The sequence below is a fragment of the Agelaius tricolor genome, unplaced genomic scaffold (genome assembly GCF_023055355.1).
Source record: "Agelaius tricolor isolate 1412-34295 unplaced genomic scaffold, bAgeTri1.0.p SCAF_18, whole genome shotgun sequence".
Classification (NCBI taxonomy): domain Eukaryota; kingdom Metazoa; phylum Chordata; class Aves; order Passeriformes; family Icteridae; genus Agelaius; species Agelaius tricolor.
In genome coordinates, this window is record NW_027269278.1 from 9,919,318 (window position 1) to 9,941,957 (window position 22,640).

General features: G+C 47.4%; 1 protein-coding gene across 1 annotated transcript; it reads right to left on the reverse strand.

Moving 5' to 3' along the window:
- Positions 1 to 10,966: 10,966 nt before the first annotated feature.
- On the reverse strand, positions 10,967 to 19,580 carry CXCL14 (C-X-C motif chemokine ligand 14). Its single transcript, XM_071443244.1, has 4 exons — positions 19,210 to 19,580; positions 18,261 to 18,366; positions 13,656 to 13,766; positions 10,967 to 12,153 (listed from the first exon to the last, which is right to left on the reverse strand). The coding sequence occupies exons 1-4, from the start codon at positions 19,271 to 19,273 to the stop codon at positions 12,138 to 12,140; spliced, it is 297 nt and encodes a 98-aa protein (XP_071299345.1). The 5' UTR covers positions 19,274 to 19,580; the 3' UTR covers positions 10,967 to 12,137.
- Between the last annotated feature and the right edge of the window lie 3,060 nt (positions 19,581 to 22,640).

Consider the following 22,640-nt stretch of genomic DNA (forward strand, 5'->3'; position numbering starts at 1 on the left):
ATAATTACACAATGTTTTGGGTCTTTGGGTTTGTATAATATATCAAAGCGATTAGTACATGCATTGTTCCATTGTAAATGGTTTTTTTTCCTTCCTTTCAGTTTCACTTGCCTTGTCTTCTATCTAAACCTTTTTCGTGAAATCCTTTGTCTTCCTCATTCTTTTAGCTTGTTACAGTGCAGGGACATTCTTCTTATTCAAACACTCACAGCATGAGCAAAGAAAGCTACTTCTGTCGCATCTTAAGTTTTACCATAACTTTCTGGCATTTTCTTTTCTTCCAATTTTCCCAGACCACTGATAGGGTAATGAAGAATTATAACATACATCAATTATTGGTGCTCACGGTGTATTATGCTTCTGAATTCAAGGGGAGATAAAGAGGAAAAAAAAAAAAAAGTGCCACTTTCTGTGGTTTTGAGGCACATGAGAGAGGACTCGGCGCAGATTATTTATAACATCTTTCTGAGCATCAATTATGTTTGACTCCTACAGCCACTTCCTTGTCCCACTGGTTTTATGGCCAGAAGGAGTCATTTTTGTGTGTGGTAGCTGTGGCATTTAACTTGTTTCTTTTATGAGGAGCCCAAACAATGCATCTTCAGGCCAAACAATCTATCTCCTTGAATAATAGCCCAAATGTCACTCAAGTGCTCGGGGCTGGGAAATGTGTGATCATGGTAAAGGACCACGGGAAGAAAGCATCACTCTTTCTGGAGATGGAGGGGCTCGTGGGGTCCCTGTGGGGCTCCCCAGCATGGGAGCCCCCAGGGAGATGGGCTGGACCTGGTGTGGGGTGCAGGTGCCTGGGAATGCAACTGGCTGCCCAAGGTTTCAACAACCCTGATCCAAGTTCTCCAATAAAAAGGGACAAACCCTCCTGGTGTGGTCCTGTTGCTGGGGCACACTCCCTGCCTGGCCCTTCCCCAGCCTCCTGGCTACCACATTAACTGGGAGAAATGAGATCAGGATGTTGTCACCTCTGGGAAACGAGCCCTTTCCTCCCACACCTATATTGTGCAAGAGAATTTTCTTATCTTCTTTTTCCCCTTCCACTTTCTCCCTCCCTCTTTTGTTGACTTGTATTTTGCTAATGGAAACTAGAATACTTATCCTTAAAGAAAGGGACAAAAATTACTGACTGCCCTGCAGGAGAAATCCCCCAACCACATCCAGACCAGGAAGCTTAACTACATGCTCAGGTTTTCTTTTATACCTTCCCTATCAATAATTCTGCTTCGGAGGCGCAAAGACAACCCGAAATGTTTAAGCACCATAAAGTGGGGGTGAAATTGAGCCTGAACTCTTGGGGGGCCTTGGGGGTGCCCCCCAGCTCTGGGGGTCTGAGGATGCAGCCCTGCAGGCGGGGGAGGATGGCCCAGGGCAGCCTGCAGGTCCCCAGCGCCCCGCGGGGCCCGGGGGATTTGCTGCCATTTGCATAGCAGGTGTTGGTCCCGGGCCATTCTTCCTTAAGGGAGTTTTAATACGGGATAAATTACTGGGAATTAGGAGCGGGCAGGCGACAAGAAAAGACTCTTCCCCTGACCTTGGCAGGGGAATTGGAGAGAATGGCTAAAAAAAAAGGAAGAAAATCTAAATGCAGAGGCTTCTGCCCCAACCCAGGGAGTTTGGGGTATGCAGGCACGGTGGGGGGAGCTGTCCCCAGTTTCTCCCAAAATTGAGGTTGGGGCTCAGGAACGCGGTAATCCCAGGACAGAAATGTGATTACTGGCCTGAGGATCTTTGATTGAGTAGGTCTGGAAGGGGAGTTTAAAATGTTAATCCCTGGTATAATCCCTCCTCTGGCATTGTAGGGACAAGGGTTGCACCCGAAGGGAATTGCCTGCTTCCTTCCCCAGGATTTGGGGTGGGAGGGCAGCGCTGGGGAGCAGCCCCCCCATGGATGTGCCACAGACACGTGTCCCACATGTGCCCCCAGCCATGTACCCAGGGCCCCTGCACGCCCAGATTTGTGCAGAAACAGTCACACACAGGCACACGTGCAGCTCCTGTGATGATGCTGGTTTTACACACATAAATAAATGTCCTTCTGCACACAGAATAGGAGAGGAAGGCTGGGTCACTCACATTCCCAGGGAGCCTTGATCAAAATTCCCTGTCACACCTCATTCTCTGCTCTGCCCCAGCAATTAGAGCACAACGTACATAAAAGAAAATTCAGATGCTTAAGGTAAGGTGGTTTTTAGTGTGGAGCCATTTTGAAGTGCATTCACTTCCAGGCTGTTGGGGCAGGTATGAAAGGTTTTTCTCTAAAGGAACATCAGTATGAAACCATCCAGATGTTCTTCACATCAAAGGAAGCTGGATGTATTACATACATAAATAGAGGCAATCTGCAGTAAAAGATTATATCACTGAGGAAGAAGCTGACAGTTCTTCAGTTACAAAAAAAAAAAAAAAAAAAAAAGCAGGTGAATTCACCCCAAATGAGATGTGAGGGCTAGGCAGGGACCTGCCAGGGCTTGCAGGAGCCCCAGAGCCTGGGCCAAGTGGGCAGGTGGAAAAGGAGAGGGGGCAGCTCCAGCCCACAGTCCTGGGCTCAGGGTCCTGCCCCTCATCCTGACCCCAGGGATGACCCTTTGGGGTGCAGGTCCTGCCACCCTGGCCATGAGAGGGACAAGGGTGACACCCCAAGGCTCAGTGCTGCAAATTCGGCCATGCAGGGACAAGGGTTTGCATCTCAGCCTATGGTAGATGATGTGCACATTTGCCCTGCTTTCTGGAATTTAAAGGAACCCTTTGCACTGACTTAAATGGCTGCTGGCTATTCATTTAACTTGCCATTTATGTTAGTATTATATGTGCAATATACCCCTTAAAGGTCCCATTTTTCAGGGACAAACCCACAGGCATGAACAGCTGAAATTCCAGTCTGAATTCAGCCCCTGGTGGGTGAAAGCAGCTGTGAAGGTGAGGGAGCCCATCTTGCTCTCCATCATGCTCTCAGCCAGGAGCCACCTCTCTCAGGAGCTGTTTGTGATAACGCCTCCAGGTACAAAGAAAAAAGAAGAGAAAAATTAGAGTGCTAAACTCCAAGTGTAACAGCCCTTGAAAACTCTCGGCAGCATAGGGGTCCAAACTGCTGGCTTTGCTGGCACCAGTACAAAATGGTGTAGCTGAACTGGGCAGAGAAGGAGAAATTCTGCAGGAAGACACTTGAGGTGCTTTGCTTTATGCCTGGAGTGGGACTGTGGAGGATCCAGCTAAGCTGGCTCACAGTTAAGTGGAAAGAATAGTTTTCAAGGTATATATTAGTCCTTATAGTCCCTGAACATTGGTCTGCTGGTGTAGCTCTAGGTTTTAGGCCTGCTAATCCATATTTTGGAATGGCTTGAAGGGGCAAAACGCTAAGTAAATACAAAGTACTAGTTCTAGTATTCAGGAATTCAGTATTCAGGAAATTAGACAATGCAGCAGCATGATTAAGGGAAAGCAAATGTTGTCCTAGGTGCAGTTTTTTTCCCTTGGGGCTGGGTGCACTTCCACAATAAGAAGCTCCTTTGACACAAGTGCTTGGCTAATGAGGGGAGACAAGTTTGGCTGACATGTTTCTGCTGGGCCTCTGCTGAGGGGATGCCTCTTTCTCTTCCAATTTAAGCATGTAGCAAATCGTGTTAAAATAGCTAATTATAAATGAAGCAGTGAATGTACTTCTTCTTAAACCCAAGGCATAAAACCCAAGGCATTTTTTCCTTCACTTCAGGTTTAATGTGTGTCAGGTCTTGAGCTGTTTCTGTTTATTCCAGCGGGAATAAACAGAATATAGAGATGTTTCTCTGGAGCTGGTGCAGCTTCACTTCTCCAAAGCAGCTGTTGGAGTAAATCAGGGCTCTGTCCCTCTTACCCCACTGTGCAAACAGGAGAGGATCCAATGAGACTGAAAAATTGGTGAGAAATATCTTTCACTAGATCAATTTTTATTTCTTGTCTTGTGGGCCTTGTGTATATACAGCTGGTGCTGTCCCAAGGAATCTTTTTTTCCTTTTTCTTATTTTCTCCCCCAGAAACAAATAGGATATGACTTGGATTTATGTTTATATCATTCTTAGTGTTTGGTGTTATTTATCTTCATTAAACTGTTAATGGCCCCAGACCCCCACCCCACAGATGAGGTGCCAGGTGCTGGGAATTGACCTCTGGGGCTATGAACCTCAGCCACCACCTCACCACAGGGGAAAAAAAAAAAAAAAAAAGGAAAAGGACAAAAATCCCAGCTTTTCTGACTTGTAAGTGATGGGAATTGCCACAAGGTGTCAACCTCCACTAAGCTGCAGCTCGGAGCCCTGGGATGGATAACCCTGTGCAGAGGCTCTGCTGGAAAACCCGGGCACCTGATTCAAGTGAGTGGGAAAATATCTCCTATAACATGGAAAATTTATTGTTTCCCCTCCATTCTATGCTTTATGCGTATTCTTCATTTCTATTTTTTTTTTTATTTTCCACAATGAGCTTTAGCCAAATTCAGTGTTTCCCTTCATCCTTTTCTCCTGACCCTAAAGGAACATTTCCCAAATATCATGATAAACCCAGAAAGTATTTTTTTTTTTTCCTTTAGAGCTGGCATTTTTCCTTTGTAGAGCAGCATTTCAAGGCATCATGGTCTAGGATGGTGCAGTTGAAGTATTGGGATTTTACCTTCTGGGCAACCCAAACCTCTGTTTCCTCACAGGACCATTCATGTGAGTGTTGGACCTGATGATTCTTGTGGAATATTCTGTGTTTCTGTGTTCCCTTTGGGCAGACAGTGTGTGCTGGTCCTGTTTTCAGCCACCCTTCTCAAGCACCACTGCTTTCTGCAAAAGCACAGCCCCAAGTGCTTTCAGATTGAAAGCAATCCCAAGGATTCCTTGCCTTTTTTTATTCCTCAGCTCCCTGCAGCCTTGGCTGAGCACAGCCTCACTCGTGGGCTGGTGGCATCGCTCAGAGCCAGACGGGATCATTTGACACTGGTTGCTACAATGAGGAACTGGAATTTTCTGGCACAGCTTTGGCAGCTGTTGCACAAAAATGGAGAGGGAACACCCTGCCAGCCACTTACACTTTGAATTGGAGAGGCAGCACTTGGCAAACTGGTTCTTGCTGGGGAGATGTGGCGCTTGACTGGGAATTTCTGGCCCAGGGAAGGAGCTGAGGAGCTCTGGGCTGGTCTGATTTTCCTGATGTGGTCACAGAAGTGATAAGTCTGGAGAGATAAAAAAAGAAAGTTGGAGCAAACCACAAGGAAATATGTAAATGGTGGAATTATGAAGGTAATCAAAATGGAGAAGTGTTTTTATGCAAGACAATTGAATGGTCAATAATGAGGTAAAAACGCTGAGGGGTAAAGACAAAAGACATTTCTTCCAGGATTAGAAGTGAGCTCAAAATTGCCAAGGCCTACTGGAAGTGGGGGGTGGTGGTGGAAAGAAGCCTGTTGTAGCATTTCTTTTCCTTTAATAAGCTTCTTTTTCTGGGTGTCCTGAGTGTTCAGATGTAGCACACTTAGTGCCTAGTAACCCAACAAAGCTTTGATTGGTGCCTCTGCAGAAAGATTTTCTTTTCCTTGCAGGTTTCTAACCATGAAAAAAACCCTGAGATCAGTTGCTTCAGAATCCTTAATTAAACACAACAAAGAAGGGCAATTAGAGCTGTGTTTTCCTTTTGTCATCCAGCAAATCTTGCAAACCTCAAAACCCTTTTCCTCCTCCAAGATTTATGATGGGAATAAATCATAATTATTCCTGTAATTATCAGCCTTAAGTGAACATGAACAGGAGTTTTTGTTGTTTTTTTTTTTCCTTGGAGGAGGTTGTGAAACCCATTCAAGAGGAATTCACTAACATCTTTCACTGAGCAGGAGGAAAACCAAAGACACAGGGGTGGTGATTTTCAAGGCCTTGGCTGCCTGCCCCTTCTCCTGTCACTTCATGTCATGTCACTGCTCCTGCTGGGCTGCATGCCCTCCATGTGTGTGCCAGAGCAGCCACTGCCCAAGAGCTGGTGGCACAAACAGGCGAAAGAGGGGAGAAAAATCAAAGGGAATTTGAGGACTTCAGAGGCTGGTGACAGGACCAGCAATGCAGAGTGACACTGGGTGTTCAGGGAACAGACTCTGTGTGTGTGACAGCCCTGCAGGCACTTCCTGCAGGGATCTTGGCTTTGCTGTGCTGGTGCCCACAAAAGGGAGCAAGGTGTCCCCTTCAGGCACTGCAGGTGCTGCTGTGCATGTGTGGGTTTTGCTGCTGGGAGGTCAAAGGGACCTACCTGAGGACAAGATGGCAATGCAACACCAGAGGAATGGCAGCCCTGGGCTTGCTGGAGAGCAGGGGGCAGGAGGGAGAAGCTCTGGGCAAGAAAACCATATTGATCAGAAAGGCTTGGTGTTTTTAAAGGATTTGGGATGGGTGTTTTGGGAATGAGTCTGCCCTGGGTTGTGCTGCAATCCAGTTTCCCCATGCTGGTGTGGTGGATGGGGCTCCTGTAGACAGAGCAGCCAGGTGTTCTGTTTTCCCTTAGTGTAAAAGTTCCAAATTGATGGGATAATAAGATGGTGTGAACCTCTGAGCAGGCTTCCCAAAACCACAGATGCTTTGCCTTTTTTTTTTTCCTTTTCTTTATGAAAAAAATCTTCTTTGGAAGCGTTTCCTAAACCAAATGCAATAGTTGAGGTTTTTCTCGTGGAGCTGGGGAAGGGCATTCCCAGCAGCAGCAGCACAAGGAGCAGGCTCCAAACTGATTTATGATGCAGGCAGCTGTAGAGGCGTCCCTTGGCTGACTGAGAAGGTTTTTGGTCGCCACTAGATGTCCTCTCAGCCCTGCTTTCCCCGCTGCTCCCTCGGAGCAGTCACCTGGGCTGGATTTGACGGCCGAAGAGCTGCTGGACCCCGGAGTGCTGGTGAGGGAAAGGAAGGGGCCTGAAGGTCAGGCTGCTGAGGCCTCCCAGGCATCCTTCTGATCTCCCTGGCTTTGCCTCAAGCACTGCTGGCTCAGAGAAATGCTCCAAACCCGACTTCTGGATCTGTATGTACTGGATATGAAATACTTTAATACCTGTAGCATGGCTCAGGGCCTGTTGCTGTAGCACTGGAGGATGGCAGAGGTGCTGGCCCAAGGGGAAGCCTTGGAGGGTAAAAAGGATTGTGACCCCATTTAATTCAGGTGTTCAGCTTTCTCTGAAAGTATGAAACTGTAATTCAAATATCTTTGCAGGCATATTCCACAGAGATGCAGGTATGTGTTATCAGAAAGCACAGCCAAATATTTTGTGAGATTTTCCAAGTTGCCTGGATGCCCAGGATTTTGAAAACAATTAACAATTCTGTAAGGTGTGTATTGATATCTACAAGCACCTGGAGCTGCTTGCAAATGCAGCTGCATCCTCTGTCTCTCAGGCAATGGCAATCCCTGCTGCTATTCTGGGTAAAGGAATTAGAGGAGATCTTTGCCAGAAGTGTGTGCTGGTTACAAGGATAGCTGGAGGCTCATGGGGTGCAGCCTTTCTAGGCAAACAAGGAGTTTCCAGGAAACACTTGGCTCTTTGTGGCTTAGGATCAGAGGGAAATCAATGACTAACAGACACAGAGTTACTGATGGAGCAAACCCAGAGTTAGTGAGCACTGCAAACAGCAATCCTCAAAAATACCTGGATTTCCAGTTGTGGCCATGCACACCCCAACCCACTGAAGGGAACAAACTGAACAACAAATCCCAGCATGAGTGCCAGACCCACAGAATGCCCTGGCACGGCCTTGGTGCAGTCAGGGCTTTCCATGGGCTCTCCATCCTCCTGGATCTCAAGCCCAAACCCAGCCCTAAACATCCTATCTTTTCCCAAAGGTGCTGAAACAACCAGGAATAAATGAGGTATTCAGATGCTGGGCACATCTGGATTTCAGTGCTTCAATTTTGAAAACTGGCTTTGGAGGAAAAATACCCCAAATGTGACTGGAGCTTCATTTGACTTAAGGGAAGTGTGTTTGGAGAGTGCAAGGGCCTTGTATAAAGTCTGGGCTTGTATAAAACCTGTTAAGTGATGTCAGGGTGCACAGGGGCCCTTTACCCCTGAACAGGCACAGCTCCCTGGCTCTGATTCCCACTGGGATGGTGAATCCTGGGGATGGTAACTTTTTTATTCACATTTGTTCCTATTCTCTGGAAATATGGGCCCAGAAGGGACCCAGCTCTGCTGTTGAACTAGCTCAGAGAGCATTTGTGTTGCTGTAACACTGCCTTCAACTTCCCCCTCAGGTCCCAGGGGTGACCAGTGCAGACCCCCAGCCCCAACAATGACTTTACCATGGATCCCTACGTTTGCTCCCACAGCCCTGATAAAACCTTGTGGGTGTGGAACCACCACTTCCACCACATGGATGTGCTCAGGACATGTGTGTGACTGTCTGGTGTGGCCTTGTGCCTTGATTTAGGGAGCCTGTGGGAGCTGGGGCACAGCAGGGCCTGCTGAGAGCACCGAGCAACCATCGCTTCTTAATAAACTCTTCTGGCCATTGCTGACCTCAACCATATATGAACAAGTGAAAAGCAAGTGGTGAAAGGCTCTGTGTAACATTACTAATCCCATGCAGTGCTCTCACTGGAAAGGCCAGGCAGGGCTCCCTGCTATTGTGTCCTGTCCCTGCAGCTGCTTGGGTGAGCCTGTGCCTTTCTTAACATAAAATCTGATGGACTGGTTTGGAAGGGGTGCAGCCCTTGGGTAGCCAGGGGAAGGATGGGCTGTGTGGGCAGCTCTCCAGTGCAGGCTTGGTGCTCCTGCAGAGTGCCAGGGAGCAGATTTGCAGAGGATTTCCCGTTGCCTGCTGCCCTCTTTGGAGGCTCTGGGATGGGTTCACATGCTTGTGGGGCAGCAAGTAAAGGAGCTCTGGGGTCTGTGTGTCCTGCTCCTGTACCCCAGGATTCAGCAAGGCTCCTGCTTCCCTTGCAAGTGTTCAGGCTCCTAGGAAGGTGAATTGGTGGCTGGGGAGCAGTCATGGCTGGCTGGTGTGGGCTCAGACCATGTGTCAGCAGCTTCATTTTCAATCTCAGAGCACAAATGAATGGTCTGTGTGTGAGGGAGGCTGGGCTGAAGGGTCTCCTGCTGCTTCACAGCCTGAAATCTGCTGGGGAAAACAAAACCCAACCTTAAGATTGTTGCCAAATCTCGGTGGAGGAAGGACCTACATATACATATGTATATTATATTTATTTAAATGTTTTAGCAGAGATGTTTCAGTCTGAGGGAAAGTGGCTGATGCTTTGTGTGTGGCTGTTACCTTCTGATGCAGTATTTCCCTTTACAACTGCATATCAGGGACAGCAAGGGATTCTCCTCTTGTTCCTGGAAAATCAACAACCCTGCCTGGAGATGCAGGCTTACAGGCTTGGGAAAACCAGCTCAGAGTCAGTTTTTTCTCTTTAGGTTTTTAATTCTTATTTCTGAGTGTTGTTTTATTCAAAGGATTTTAGGCTAAAGGAAATAAAAGTATTGAAACCAGCAACGTTTTTGTTGTTTGTTTGTTTTTTAATTGGTTTGTGATTTGGGGTTTTTTTTTTTTTTTTTTTTGGTTGTTTGGGGTTGTTGTGGTGTTGGTTTTTTGTTTTGGTTTCCCATTCTGGCAAGTGGAAAAAAATTGCAATTGATTTCATCTGTGCTTAGTTTCTATTGATGCTGTTTTTTGGTCCAGCAGATGAACCTGGAGCTAAGTAATTTGTACGAGCTCTGTCCTGTGAGGTCTGAGTCAGTGAGTCCTGAGCTTGGGCAGGCAGAGCTGTGCACACCATTCCCAGTGGATTGAACCACATCTTGTGCAACCATATCAATATTTTCCCAGGAAATATATTGCCCAGTAGTCACTAAATAAAATGAAACATTTTTTGAAGTCTTCCAGAATGTTGAAATCAAATCTTGTCAAGGAAAAACTACTGGTTTTGTTAAAATGTTCTTTCTCAAGAAAGGAGAGGGGTGGCTTGGCTCAATCACGGGTCTGGGTTTGCCCAGAGATTGGGTTCAGATACTCAGCCAGAAACAGCTCCCTGTGGTTCATATCCCCAGAGATTTAATTTCTTTAATACCCTGGGATATTTCTCAAGAATTTTACTCATAGATATGTGAAACTTGATCTTCGTTCTTTTGCAGAATATGAAACTACTTTGAAATCTTCTTTCTCCTCCAGCTCTGCCAGGTTCTTATCTCAGTAATTTAGGCTATATATATATTTACACATATATAGTGTGTTTATTTTTTTCCCTATTTTGTCTCTCTGAACTAAAGGAAGGCCTTGAGCTGAGGCCAGGCATTGCCCTGGCTCTGCAGGACGGGGTTGCTGTCAGCGAGTTCGTGCTGATGCCAGGAGCAGCCCCGTGTGCAGCTGCCCTAGCCCAGCTGGGAGCAGGCAGGAAGGCCAGCAGGGCTGTTCAGGGAGCACCAGGAGCTTTTCATGTGTTTAAACTCTTGCTGGCTTTGCCATCCCAAGCTGTTACCTTCCTTTCATCTGGGGAGGATGTAGTGTTTGCACTTGGGTGCAAAGTGGTTCCCTGTGGGCGAGGGCAGAAACTGGGCAGGAAGAGGAGGTGGTGGCTCACAGGTTTTTGTTGCCTGACTTTTGCTGTATGACTGTCCCTAATCTAACCCAGATTTCATCCAAATCACTTTTTATGTGGTTTTCTATGAACTGAAGTTGTTGATTTATGTTTACTTAACACTAGACCAGTGGTTACAGGCAAATGGCATCGTCCTTCTTTATGTTGCAGCATTCCTCAGTGTTTGGCTAAAGTCCAAATCCTAAAATGAGAAAGGAAAGTAAACTGTGCTGGAATAGTGTTTTCTAATTCCAGTGCCATCAAGATATCCAATCTCTAATCAGCTTCTCTGATCTACTATTCCCCCCGCCCCCCAAACCAGTTCAGCTACCAAGTGATTGAAAGTGGCAGGAGTTCCCTGGTGGCTTAAGGAAATTTACAAACAGCTGTGAAATTTTTTTTAAATAGTTTTTTTATTACTTTTTTTTCATTTGTCTTAGAAAGAAATATGAAATCTGCATGCAACTTCCTAAATATTTCAAACATTTAAATAGCATATGATAATTTAGCAGTACAGTACATTATACAGTGAGATAATATAGGGAGACTTCCTTTAGTGTATTTACAAATGAAAAGGTAGTTTTGTTATATTAAAAAGAGGAATGCACTGCTTAACATTGAAGTATTACATTCAAAATAATGAATATGTTGTATTGTGACTAAAACATACATACGTATTTATATGTTTGCCCTATCATATTTTTCATAAAAAGGTACCTTTTAAAGGCTTTTTTTTGTTGTTGTTGCTACAAATCTAGGAAAACATACACAATAGTCTTGAAGCTTAAGATGTCTCAGTACTGAAGCCACAAACTTCCTTTAAGTGCTTCAGGTGGAAAAAAAATACACATTTTCTTAGTAATAAAAATGAGTTAGAAATGCTTTCTAATGCATGAGAGGTTAGAAGGGAGATACAGGATGCTTTGCCTTGCAGCAGGACCTCGAGTCCATTAAAGAAGAGGTACACAAGTGATGCTCACGCTCACTTGACGAGGTGCTGAGGGACCTCACTTCTGCAGGTGCAGCCACAGCATTTTCGTGGCATCTTCCCTCACTTCTGCAGGTGCAGCCACAGCATTTCCGTGGCATCTTCCCCAGCAAACTCGTCTTTGGTCCCTGCTCTGCCTGGCTGAGGTGGAGGCTGCAAACACGAGCAGCATCCCCAGGCCACTGCCAGGGGTGAGGGCCATGGCTGTACAACACATCACAAACAGTTCTGTTTGCCTAGTGAGCTTATAAAGCTCGATTGCCATCATAGTGAAGTATGAATGAATCATAATTAAAACCAAAAAACTCCCAAAAGAACTTCTTTAAAACGAAAAGCAGGTGTTTTCCTAATTTCAGTATGGAGCAGACGGGTATGAAATCAGAAGTGCAACAGATGCTTGTGAAATCTGGAAGCCTTTTGCACACGGCTATAAAATGTAAAAACTGACCCTTGGTAAAAAGTGCTTTATAATAATATAGAATTTGTGTCTTATGTCTGCGAGAGAGAAATAATCTTCTGTAGAGCTCAGTCCTATGCCAGCCGAGGGAGTCCACTCCATTCCTTGTACCACTTCCTCTTATTCTTCATAAACCCTAAACAAAAGAAGAGCCAAGAGCAGGGTGTTTAAACTAGGAATTTAAAAACTCTTTCAAATAGCAACAATAATAAAAAATAACAACACAAAAATAGTAAAACCCCAAACTCCAGATTTTTAGCCTGTGCCTGAGTAATTTGGAAAGTAAGTGATTGACTTCAGCAGTCACCAGATTGCTACCTATATCCATAAAGGATCTGGGAGGAGTGTTGGACTTTGACACTGTCACATCTTAGAGGCATGTGGAGAGTGACAAACTCTACCACAATTATCTGAGTAAATAACATGAAGAAATCCACATCTACTAACTCACTTTAAATGCTGGAAAATCCCTATCTCATATACAAATGTTGAAGCTTATCATGAGCTGTATATAGACAATATGTTCACAATATCTGTTGTTTGCAATCGTATTACTCTGTTTAATTTTTCTACATTATTTCCTGACAGCACAACTTGATGGGCTTGTCTGTCTGTGTGTTTCCTGAGGGCACAAGCCTGGGGCTGAGCATCCTTCATCATTGTGATGGCCTTATGTAAAAAAAAAAAAAAAAAGAAACAGAAGAAGAGTGTAAATCTGTGGTTATGCAATAGCCAGGGCTTCCCCACGTGCTCTGTTTGTGAAGCAGAGGCAGGGAGCTGGCAGGAATTCAGGGAGATGCCCAGGGGCTTCTGTGCCCTGGCATGGCCTGAGGCACCACCAGGCACCTTGGGCTGCAGGGAGAGGAGCCTGCTGCTCCCTGGCCCTGCTTGAGCTCACTTTTGGGAGCTAATTCCCTACCAAATGAGGAGGATGAGGGTTTGATGGGCCTGTCCTGTGCGTGGAGATTCTTTCTTGTCTGTAGCTGGACACATGGCAGGAGTTGTGCTGCTCCCCTGATTACAGATGGGGACAGACATCACCACTGGCCATCAGGAATTCATCTCTCACTCTCTATCTTCTGCCTATGACTTAGAAAAAAATCCCAACCCTATTTACAAAGGAGAAGCTGTCAGATTTTTATCAGAAAATTACAATTTTTCTGGGAAGGATATGCTAGTTAAAAGTGGCAAATACCTGCGTCATCAAGTCTTGATGAGGTCAAGGTGGTGTGATTGAAGTGTGGGACAGGGCTCCCCTTTTCTGCCTCTCCTGACTGCTTTTCTCTTGACAGTGTGAAAGTCGTTTAGCTTTTCATCTTGGATTTTTACCCGTAGAAGGGAGGTGAGTGTATGTACATAACTGAGAACATCAGCTGATGAATATTTTAACCAAAAATAATTACTATTTGTAGTCAGAACAGCCTAATGCCAAAATAGAAGCAAGAAATGCATGTGGCAGGAAATAATTAATATCAAGAACACCCATTTAAAATTGTAATTTTGGTAATGAAATGCATCCTCTGTGCTGGATGGAGCATTTGCCAGCGTGTGCATTTTCCTGTTTTTTCTATTCCTGAACGCTGCTGGTTGCCTGACTTGTCTCCAAGAGCCTCCCCCCTGCAGCCAGCTGGGACTCACCTGCCTTTCTCCTTCCATACCCGGTACCACTTGAGCAGCCTCACGGTGTTCTGGCGCTTGGGGTTGAGGCAGTGCTGCTGCTCCCCCCTCACCCGTGTCCACAGGGTCACACTGCAAGGCAAGGGACAGCTCACAGGGATGTGGCAGTACCCCTGCTCCCACCCCGTGCCACACAGGGTCAGGGCTTTCCACTCTGTGCTTTATGGCACAGAGATCAACTCAGATATTTTGGGTTTACATGGTGAGGTCAGAGGAGCTCTTCGCCCTCAGTGCAGGGCATTGAGGTTGTATCAGATGAAAACGTTCCTGCTGGTTTTAACCAGTGGGTTTGCTCTGCCTAAGTGTTAGATATCTTCTTCTCAGCATAATTAATTTAATTTGGGCTCATTCAGGCAACCACAAGGACTTTGCATGAGGAGACAGCTCCGTTACACTCAACAATACTTCATCCAAGAGAAATGATCAGAACTGCTCCATTGATCAGATTATGTTTCTTATTATCTTGATCTTATTATTTATAAATAAACGGATTATTTTAATTTTTTCCCCTTTAATTCTGTTGTATTTTAAATGCTTGCACATGGCAGAGTGCTTGTGTGCCCAGCAGCCAAGCCCTGAGCCCCAGCATTGGCCCTGGGGGCTTCATTCTCCTCTCATCACCACCTGATCCTGCTCTCCCTGCCACTTTGGTGTCCCCTGACTGTCAGGACCAAGCATGCTGAGAGACAAAACGTGGCAAAAGTCTTTTCATCATTTGAGGTCCCCTCCTGGAGGGCTCAGTGAGGCTGCCACAGCTGAGGTGACATGAGGGATCTGGGTCTGGACAGCTTTCCAGAAACATCAAGTCCACCCCACTTCCGGGGCTCAAAATTGAGCAGTTTTTTGGTTTTCTTATTAAAAAAACCCCAGGCAATATCCAAAAAACAACCCACAATGGCAATTTGTATTAGAATGAATAATTTTCTGGAAACACCATCTATAACAGGGAAAACCAGTCATTGGTTTAACGAAAATCCCATAGTGGAATTAATTAAATGCTGCTAGAGACATGAGTATAATGATGGCAGAAATCCAGAAATACCTATGTATACTGGAGGGCTTCTTTTATGGTTTGGTTCAGAAAGGAAGACAAATGCCTTGCAGACTTTCCCATCTCACCCTCCTGGTGCCTCACAAATTAAAACATGCTGCCTGCGTGAACTGAACTGAGGCTCTCACCACACTTCCAATTTCAAGGTTTTACAAGGTGTTCAAACAGGTTTTTCTATTCAATTAACCTTCCTCCCTGCTCCTCTTTTCTGCTTCATCTCCAGCTAAGGTCACAAAATATTAAGGTGTAATTTCCAGGTTGTTTTCTGGGATGATGTGGACTTTCCCCCAATGCATGGGAAAGCAGTGGAAGAGCCTTTAATGGTTGCAGGTACCAGAAAGGGAAAGGTCAGTGCTCAAAACTATGGACTAACTCTGTTCTAAGGGTGCTCTCAACCAACTCCTAGAGAGCAGTGTGTGCTTCAGAAGGGGAGTTTTCCTGTAGCTTTGAATGCTGTGAGCTTTAAGGGATTTGAGGGCAGAGCGGGGTTTCTCCATGCAGCAGCCACCTCAGCTGTGCCATCTGCACTGGCTGATCCACTTGGCTTTCATTTCTCTCTTCTGACAGACCATGGAGGATATTTCCAGAAAGTGATGGACAAGCTGAACTGCAGGAGAGGAGCAGGAACACCTCTGAAAAGCTGCAAGCTCTGCATTTGCACCAGAAGCAGCGAAGGACACTCTGGATTTACCAGGAGGAGATCCATGCTTTGCCTCTCAGGTGAAAGGGTCTTTCCTCAGGCTAAGATGAATTGCTTTACATCACATGCAGGTTTTTTGCTTCTGTTCTGCAGGATGGACAGCAGAAATGTTCCCAAGACAGCCCCATGGTCCTCTGCCATTCTCAGACAGTCCCTGATGGATGCAGGGTTTGGTGGCAGCAGGTTTGGCCACCATAAGATGACCTGGGCCTGCTTTTGGGGATGCTGGTGTGACAAATGTAGGGGAATGTGCCTAAGAGGTGCTGTGGGAGCTTCTGCCTGAATGAGCAGTTGCCTGGATGGGCTGCAAGAAGAGGTTGAGAGAGGTGGAGAAGGGATGAAGCACCAGAACCCACACCTCCAGTAGGATTCCTGCAGTGGGATTTGTCCCTTTGCTGCCCAGGGCTTGGTGGCTGCAGCCTTCACCCTGGTGTCTGAGTGTCCCTGTGCCAAAACTCTCCCCAGCATGTCCCTGCCTCCAGGGCTGTGATAAACACCCCAAATCAATCTGTGTCCCTGCCTCCAGGGCTGTGATAAACACCCCAATTCAATCTGTGTCCCTGCCTCCAGGGCTGTGATAAACACCCCAAATCAATCTGTGTCCCTGCCTCCAGGGCTGTGATAAACACCCCAATTCAATCTGTGACCCAGCACCCTGTGCCCCCTCACATCTCATCTGCAGGGATGGGGGCTACACATATCCTGTCTCCAGAACCTCAGGGATCCTGGCTCTGGCCCTTTCATCCCAGGCTGCTGTGGAACTGCCTTTCCTGCCCCTGGAGAGAGGCACTGCTGTGAGCCCATTTCCCATCAGCTCTTCTCAGCCTGACCCATCCCCACACTCTGGCATGGGGCAAAACATGGGTGGGGGTGTTTCAGAGCATTTCAAGTAGAAGGAGTTAAACTTCCCTTCTATTTTCTGCTGCTTCCCCTCATTCCAGGAAACAGATACACACAATTACTGCTGGATGTACCATGAATCTTGATAGGTTTTGACTAGACTGAGGCCTCAGTTTAACTGTCTCTTACCCTGTGGCACAGCTCTGCTGGGGGATATGGCCACAACCTCCCTAACTGCACCCCCTATTTCTCATTCCAACACAATTTCTATCATGTTTCTGCTATATGAAAGCTTTCAAGGAGGGCAGAAGGGGATGCAGCTTTGACAACTTGTTTTGGATGATCACTGCAGCAACAAAAACTCAGCTGCAGGAATTTAGCTTCTCTGTGCCGTGTCCAGAGGCTCCCGGATAAATTGGTTCCCAGAATATTAATTTCAGTGCTTTCAATGCTGAGTTCAGGCTGCATCAGGAGGGCTGGAAAGGTGGTGATGGCAGTGGGTTTGCCCCACAGACACCCCCAGTGATGAGACAGAGATGGGACAGTTCTGTCCCAGCAGCTGCTGCAAACCCTGGACAAGCCTCAGCCTTGAATAGTATTGCTCAACATCTGCCCTGTCAGGCTGGAAAAGCAACTGCTCCTACAGGGCTTTCTTGCTTTCCCTGATTTCTGACTGGAAGTAAAATGTCACATTAATGAGATTTATTTCATACCCCCTGGTCACCATCTGCTTTTGGGCGAATAACTGGAGTGGGATGCCAAGAGTTAGTGTCCCTCTGTGACATCACTTTACTGTTGAAGGGTCAAAGCAAACAGAGTCAAGCTGACTCAGGCAGGGTTCTCTGCAAGAACTTTTCTGTTCAGGTCACCACCAGCAGGTTTGGGCTTCAAAGACGTGGGTCTGACGTTCCCTGAGCTCAGCCTTGCTCCCAGGGATGCTGCTCTGGCTCTGCAGGAAGCCTGAGGAAGCTTGAATCTCCATTCCTTCTCCAGGAGCCCTGTGCTGAGCCTGGCAGCTCCATGTGGGCACTCCATGGTCTCTCCTGAGCCAGGTGGATGGGCAGAGGCAGCCCTGTGGGCACTGCAGGGTGCTGGGGGCTGTGCAGCCTGCACAGATCCCCTTGGGCAGCCACTGGCAAGGGTTCCATGGGGGATCACCATGCTGGATCCAGTCAGTCCTTAGGGTCCTGGGCTGTGGCTGATCCTGGGACAATTCTCCCCCCTCTTAGGTGGCAGGGGGCTTGGTGCAGTCCTGTTGGGTTATCTGCCCTTCTGGCTCCCACCCAGCTGCATCATGTGCTGGCTGAATGGTGCTTTGTTGGGGGAATCTTATGATATCCAAACAGGTCAGGAAAAAAGCCAAACCCACCCATATTTAAGATGTAAAAGCCCCCTCCTTTTTTAGCCAGTTATGTAAAAAAATCCCTGTACCTGCCTCAGCTTGGTTACCCACTACATCAGCTTGAGATTTTACATCAGCATTGGTCCTGACTTGCAGGACACTGCGATGAAAGAATTTTATTACATGCTGAATAACCCCAGCAGGTGAAGGAGATCCCTCTGGTACAATGCAGGCTGGGGTAACTCTTCCTTTCAGAAACCACCACGGACCAAACTGCTCATGTTTATTCTGCATGCTCAAAATAACTTGAGTAAATAGTTCTTGAGTGCTGTATCAGGCAGCTTGGAGTAGAATTTTCCCCTATTTTCACTTGAACTAATGATAATCTTTTTACTGCTTCCCATTCTGGAAATACTTATTTGATTAAAAAAAAAAAAAGTGCCAAAAAATGATACCTGTGATTTTGGTCAGAATTGCCCTTTTTTTTTTTTTATCTGATACAGCAAATTACTATGCCCAGGAATTAGCATGCCAGGGCATGAGGAAAACAAAGAACAAAGAAGGAACTTGCAGATAAGGTGAAGCAGTTCAGCTGACAGGGAAACAAAAAGGAATAAATGAAGGAAAACTTACATAATCATCTCTTCCACGCAAAACGGGTACCTCGGTTTTATTTCCAGCTTCCGTACATTAGAGAATCTTATTTTAGGACCTTTTCTTGAGCATTTGCACTTCACGCCTACAAGAGAAAGCATTTTCTCATGCGCCTGCAAAGCTTCCTGCATACCAAGTGTCCCTTCCCCTCCAGGAAAACTTCAGTTTGCTCTTTCAAGCCTTGCTGGGAAAAGATGAATTTTTTTTAATGCTGTTGGGCTTAAAAAGAGATTTTTTTTTTCCTTTGGTATATCCCAGGAAAAGGTAGTGACTCTCTGGGAAATATATTTAAGAGCACTACATATGCTCTGGGACTTTGTAAATAGCAGATTTTTTTAAAGTGCACCTGCTGTGATTAAATATAATTGTATTTAACAAAAGGAAATGAAAGAATCAGAACTTGCTTTAAACTGAGCAAGCAAGTGCATGTCTGGGCTACTTTGTCATTCACTCGTGTCTCACTTGGAGTTTGTAGGACTGAGTCATTTCTCCTTGCATGGATGCTGTGGTGCAGTCATAGCCAGACAAAAGCTGAGCATTTTTTACCCATCATTTTTGTGCACAGCAGAAAACGCAGACTGTGCCACCACCTCACATCCAGCTCTGCTCTAATTGCCCAGAAAACCACGCTCAGTTTCAAAGGAGATGCTTGAGCTCTATTCCTGAATAACGAGGAACATGGCACGACCTGCCCCACTGCGAGTTCTTTGCCTTGCGCTGAAGACACAAATGAAGACACAACTTCATCCCTTGTATTTTACCTCTCCTCCACCTTTACATAACTTGCAGCTCCCTTACTCGCAGATTCCACAAATCACACCTTTCCACCGTGCAAGGATAGCTCAGCCCAAGCCAGGGCTATCAAGACACAAACACAAATTACCGGAGAAGAGATTTACACGGGAACAAGCAGAACAAACCACTTTACCTTCCGCGCTGGCTAAGCACATCGCGATGAAGAGCAGGAGCAGAGCTGCTGTCAGGAGCTTCATTGTGAGACAGCAGGTACCCGAGGAGACGCCGGGGGGTCGATGTGTGTGTGTGTTCGCCCGGGCTTCGTGCCCCGATGCCGCTGTCCCGGGGCTGGGTGGCCAAGGAGGGGACGGCGGAGCGGCTCCCGGCGGAGCGGCTGCCGGCGCTGCCTGCGCTCTGCCGCTGCCTTCTCCTCCTTTAAAGCGCTTCCCGCTGCCCTCGCTCCCGGCTCATTAATATGCAGAGCAACTCCACGGCTCCCTCCGCTTCCTCAGCCCGCCGGGGAGGGGGGGACCGGCACCCCGGGGGGAACATCCCCCATCCCCGCCCCGAGCATCCCGTGGGGAGCGCAGGCGGTGGGGCGGCTGCTGCTGCCCCTGCCCAGCTGGGACCTTCCCCATCAGCGGAGGGTTGCTGATGGGGGGGGTGATGTGTGCATTTGTATGAATGGGGCTGAGAGCTGGAAACCATCCGCTTGTGAGCGCTCCAGGGATGCCCGCGCTCCGCGGAAATTCCCATGCACCTTGGAAATAAGATTTGGAGAACTCTCACCTGGGAAGGGTGTCACCTTTTGTCACAGATTGGCTTAAATGTTAATTTTTCTAGCTTTAGCAGGCTTCTAAATCTAAAGGAAAGTTCAGTGAATCAAATCGGGAAAAGTGTTCCTAAAAGCGTTGTTAGGTGTGTTTAGCATGTGTAAGATTTTAGGAAATAAGCTGGGTTTATTGTTGCTTTAATGAACACTCGAACAATATTCTGTTCCGTGAAGAACAGGGTAGCAACACGCGGGAACTTCATGGATGTAAATAGATATTCTTCCTCCCTTGCATAGTCTGTTTCTGATTTCAGAAACAGCTAAAAGAGCATCTTCAAATCCAGATTCCAGATTTTTGACTAAATGAAACGGGTGGAGATCAGAGTGGGGTCTAATCGCCTTCACAGCAGTGCGCTCCAAACGCGCCGCAGCCAAGCGCCCCTGCGGCCCCGCTCCCAGCCCCGCTGCCCGGCTCCCGCCCGCACTCGCATCCCCGTTACTGGAGCCGCCCGAAGCCAGCCCCGCTGCCAGCCAGGGCAGCGCTCGGGGAGGACTCGCCACGCACTCCCAGCTCCACTTGCATTTTAAGTTTCCCACATGGCTCGGTTCCTGCCGGCTCCCATTGGCAGCGGCCATCCCGCTGCGTTCCCGGCCCGGGTGTTGGCAGGCTGCGAGTACAGCCCTACCACACACAGCCTGCACGTTGCGCGCAGGCAGCTGCAGCCTTCTGGCCCTGGCTCCCATGCGGGACGTGCCGACATGCCGGGAACAGCCCGCCCGCTCTGCCCTGCCCGCTCTGCCCGCCCTGCCCGCTCTGCCCTGCCTGCCCTGCCCGCTCTGCCCTGCTCTGCCTGCTCGCACTGTCCGCTCTGCCCGCTCTGCCCTCTCCGCTCTGCCCTGCCTGCTCTGCCCTGTCCTGCCTTCTCACTCTGCCCGCTCTGCCTTGCCTGCCCTGCCCGCTATGCCCTGCCAGCTCTGCCCTGCCCTGCCTTTGCCCTGCCTTTGCCCTGCCTTTGCCCTGCCTTTGCCCTGCCTTTGCCCTGCCTGCCGTGGGGGAGCGCCGGGGGCTGCACATCGGGGACAAGGCTTGGGGCACTGGCTGACGTGGCACGGAGCTTTTGGGGTGAAAGACCTGTTTCGGGGTCGTGAGGCTGCTGCTGGTGCAGTGGAGAGGAGGGAGAAGGGATGATATAGTTTCTGTTGTGCTTTTGGTATTTTTGCTGCACAACTCTAGCCCAGCTCCAGTGACTCTCACTGTGCCCTGCTAGGAATGGTTTGGTTATTAAATGCCAACAGGATTCAAGACAGAGGTTTGTTCCAGAGCCTGGGATGAAAACAGGCAGCTGATGTATGCAAGGTCTCAGTTCAAACCTTTCAAATATATTCTCAATTTCTTACACAAAAAAACCAAAAAACAAGTAAACAACAACAACAAAAAAAAAACCCACAAAACCCCAAGGAGAATGTAAAAGGCTTTTTTCAGAATACTATCAGCTGTGGTGAAGATGCTCATTGGGCACGGGGGAGAATTGGCTGAAAAGCACCCACATCCAGAGCTGATATCCTTCCCTGCTGCATCTTAGGGTATTTCCCTCCTTGCAGCTTTCTCTGCACTGTGTGCAGGAACAGCCTCAGGGAGAGCTGTGGTAAGGAAAAATCTTTTTCCCTCCCCCTCTGCTAATAAGAATTTGGGTGCAGCTTTAGCTGACGGCAATTTGAACTTTCCCCAAACCTGGGAACTCATGTACAGGCTGGAAACAAATTAAAGGAAATTCTCGTGCTTTCCACAAGTGAATCCCATTTTCTTCTATGACTCTTCTCATGCTGAAAGAGCCAAGTTTATTAAGTATGGAGTAAGGAAACTGCTGTTTTAGTTCCAAATTTCATGTAGAAATGGATGTATTTGAGGTGTGTGTACACATATGGTGACTCTCACCGTGTGCCCAAGCAGGTCAGTGTGTTTATGCCAGGCACTGTTTTTGACAGTAATTGTTTTTGAGAGCTCAAAGGTGCCTCTTGCCTGGCGTGACAGATTTCTGTGGCCATGTACAGCTTTCTCTGACACCTGCTCTGTCTTAAAATGACAGCCACAGAAGAATTTTTAGTAAATGATTTGAGTAAAAAGAAACAGATATGGAATTCACTACAGTCCTGTCCCAAAAGAAACTCTGATAATTCAGATACATTTTCTTGATGCAATCATAAGCTGAGTTGCTCAGCGTACACTGGGGTGCCTGGGGTATCTCCAGCAGATCTGCTAAGCCCCACAAATGTGTTTTGATGAGCAGCCAGTGCTCCACAGGCTGTGAGGGGCTGGCCAGGTGAGCACAGGGCAAGCGGCTGAACATCCCTTTCAGACCTCACAAAGCCACCCAGTCACAGAGTAATTGATCAGGGCGTGGGTTTTGCCCCACACAAAGGAAGGGTTTCAGAGCAGACACAGTCAGCAGGGTCCTGCTGTTGTCCTCAGCTCTGCAGATGGGCCATGCTCAGAGAGCCATGTGTCCCCAGGGGAGCATCACTGTACCTGTGCACAGAGCGTGTCACCTGCTCATCTGGCTAATTACAGGGGCATTGTTGCTGCTGAAAGGACTCTCATTTCATCTCATACTCTGATCTTTTCAGGTCTCTGCCCCAGCGTAAGGCTGTCTAGTAAACCAAGGCTGAAGCCTGGCTTTGCCTGTGAGGGTGAGACCCAGAGGGACCAGAGGTGATTTGTCACCCTGGAAGGGTGATTTGCAAAATGGAGGGCAGGGATGAGTGGTTGTCTCCTCCTAAATAAGAAAGAAGAGTTTTAGCAAAGGGACTACCCTTTGAAGCAAAATCCTCACCATTTTTATCCACCTGGAGGC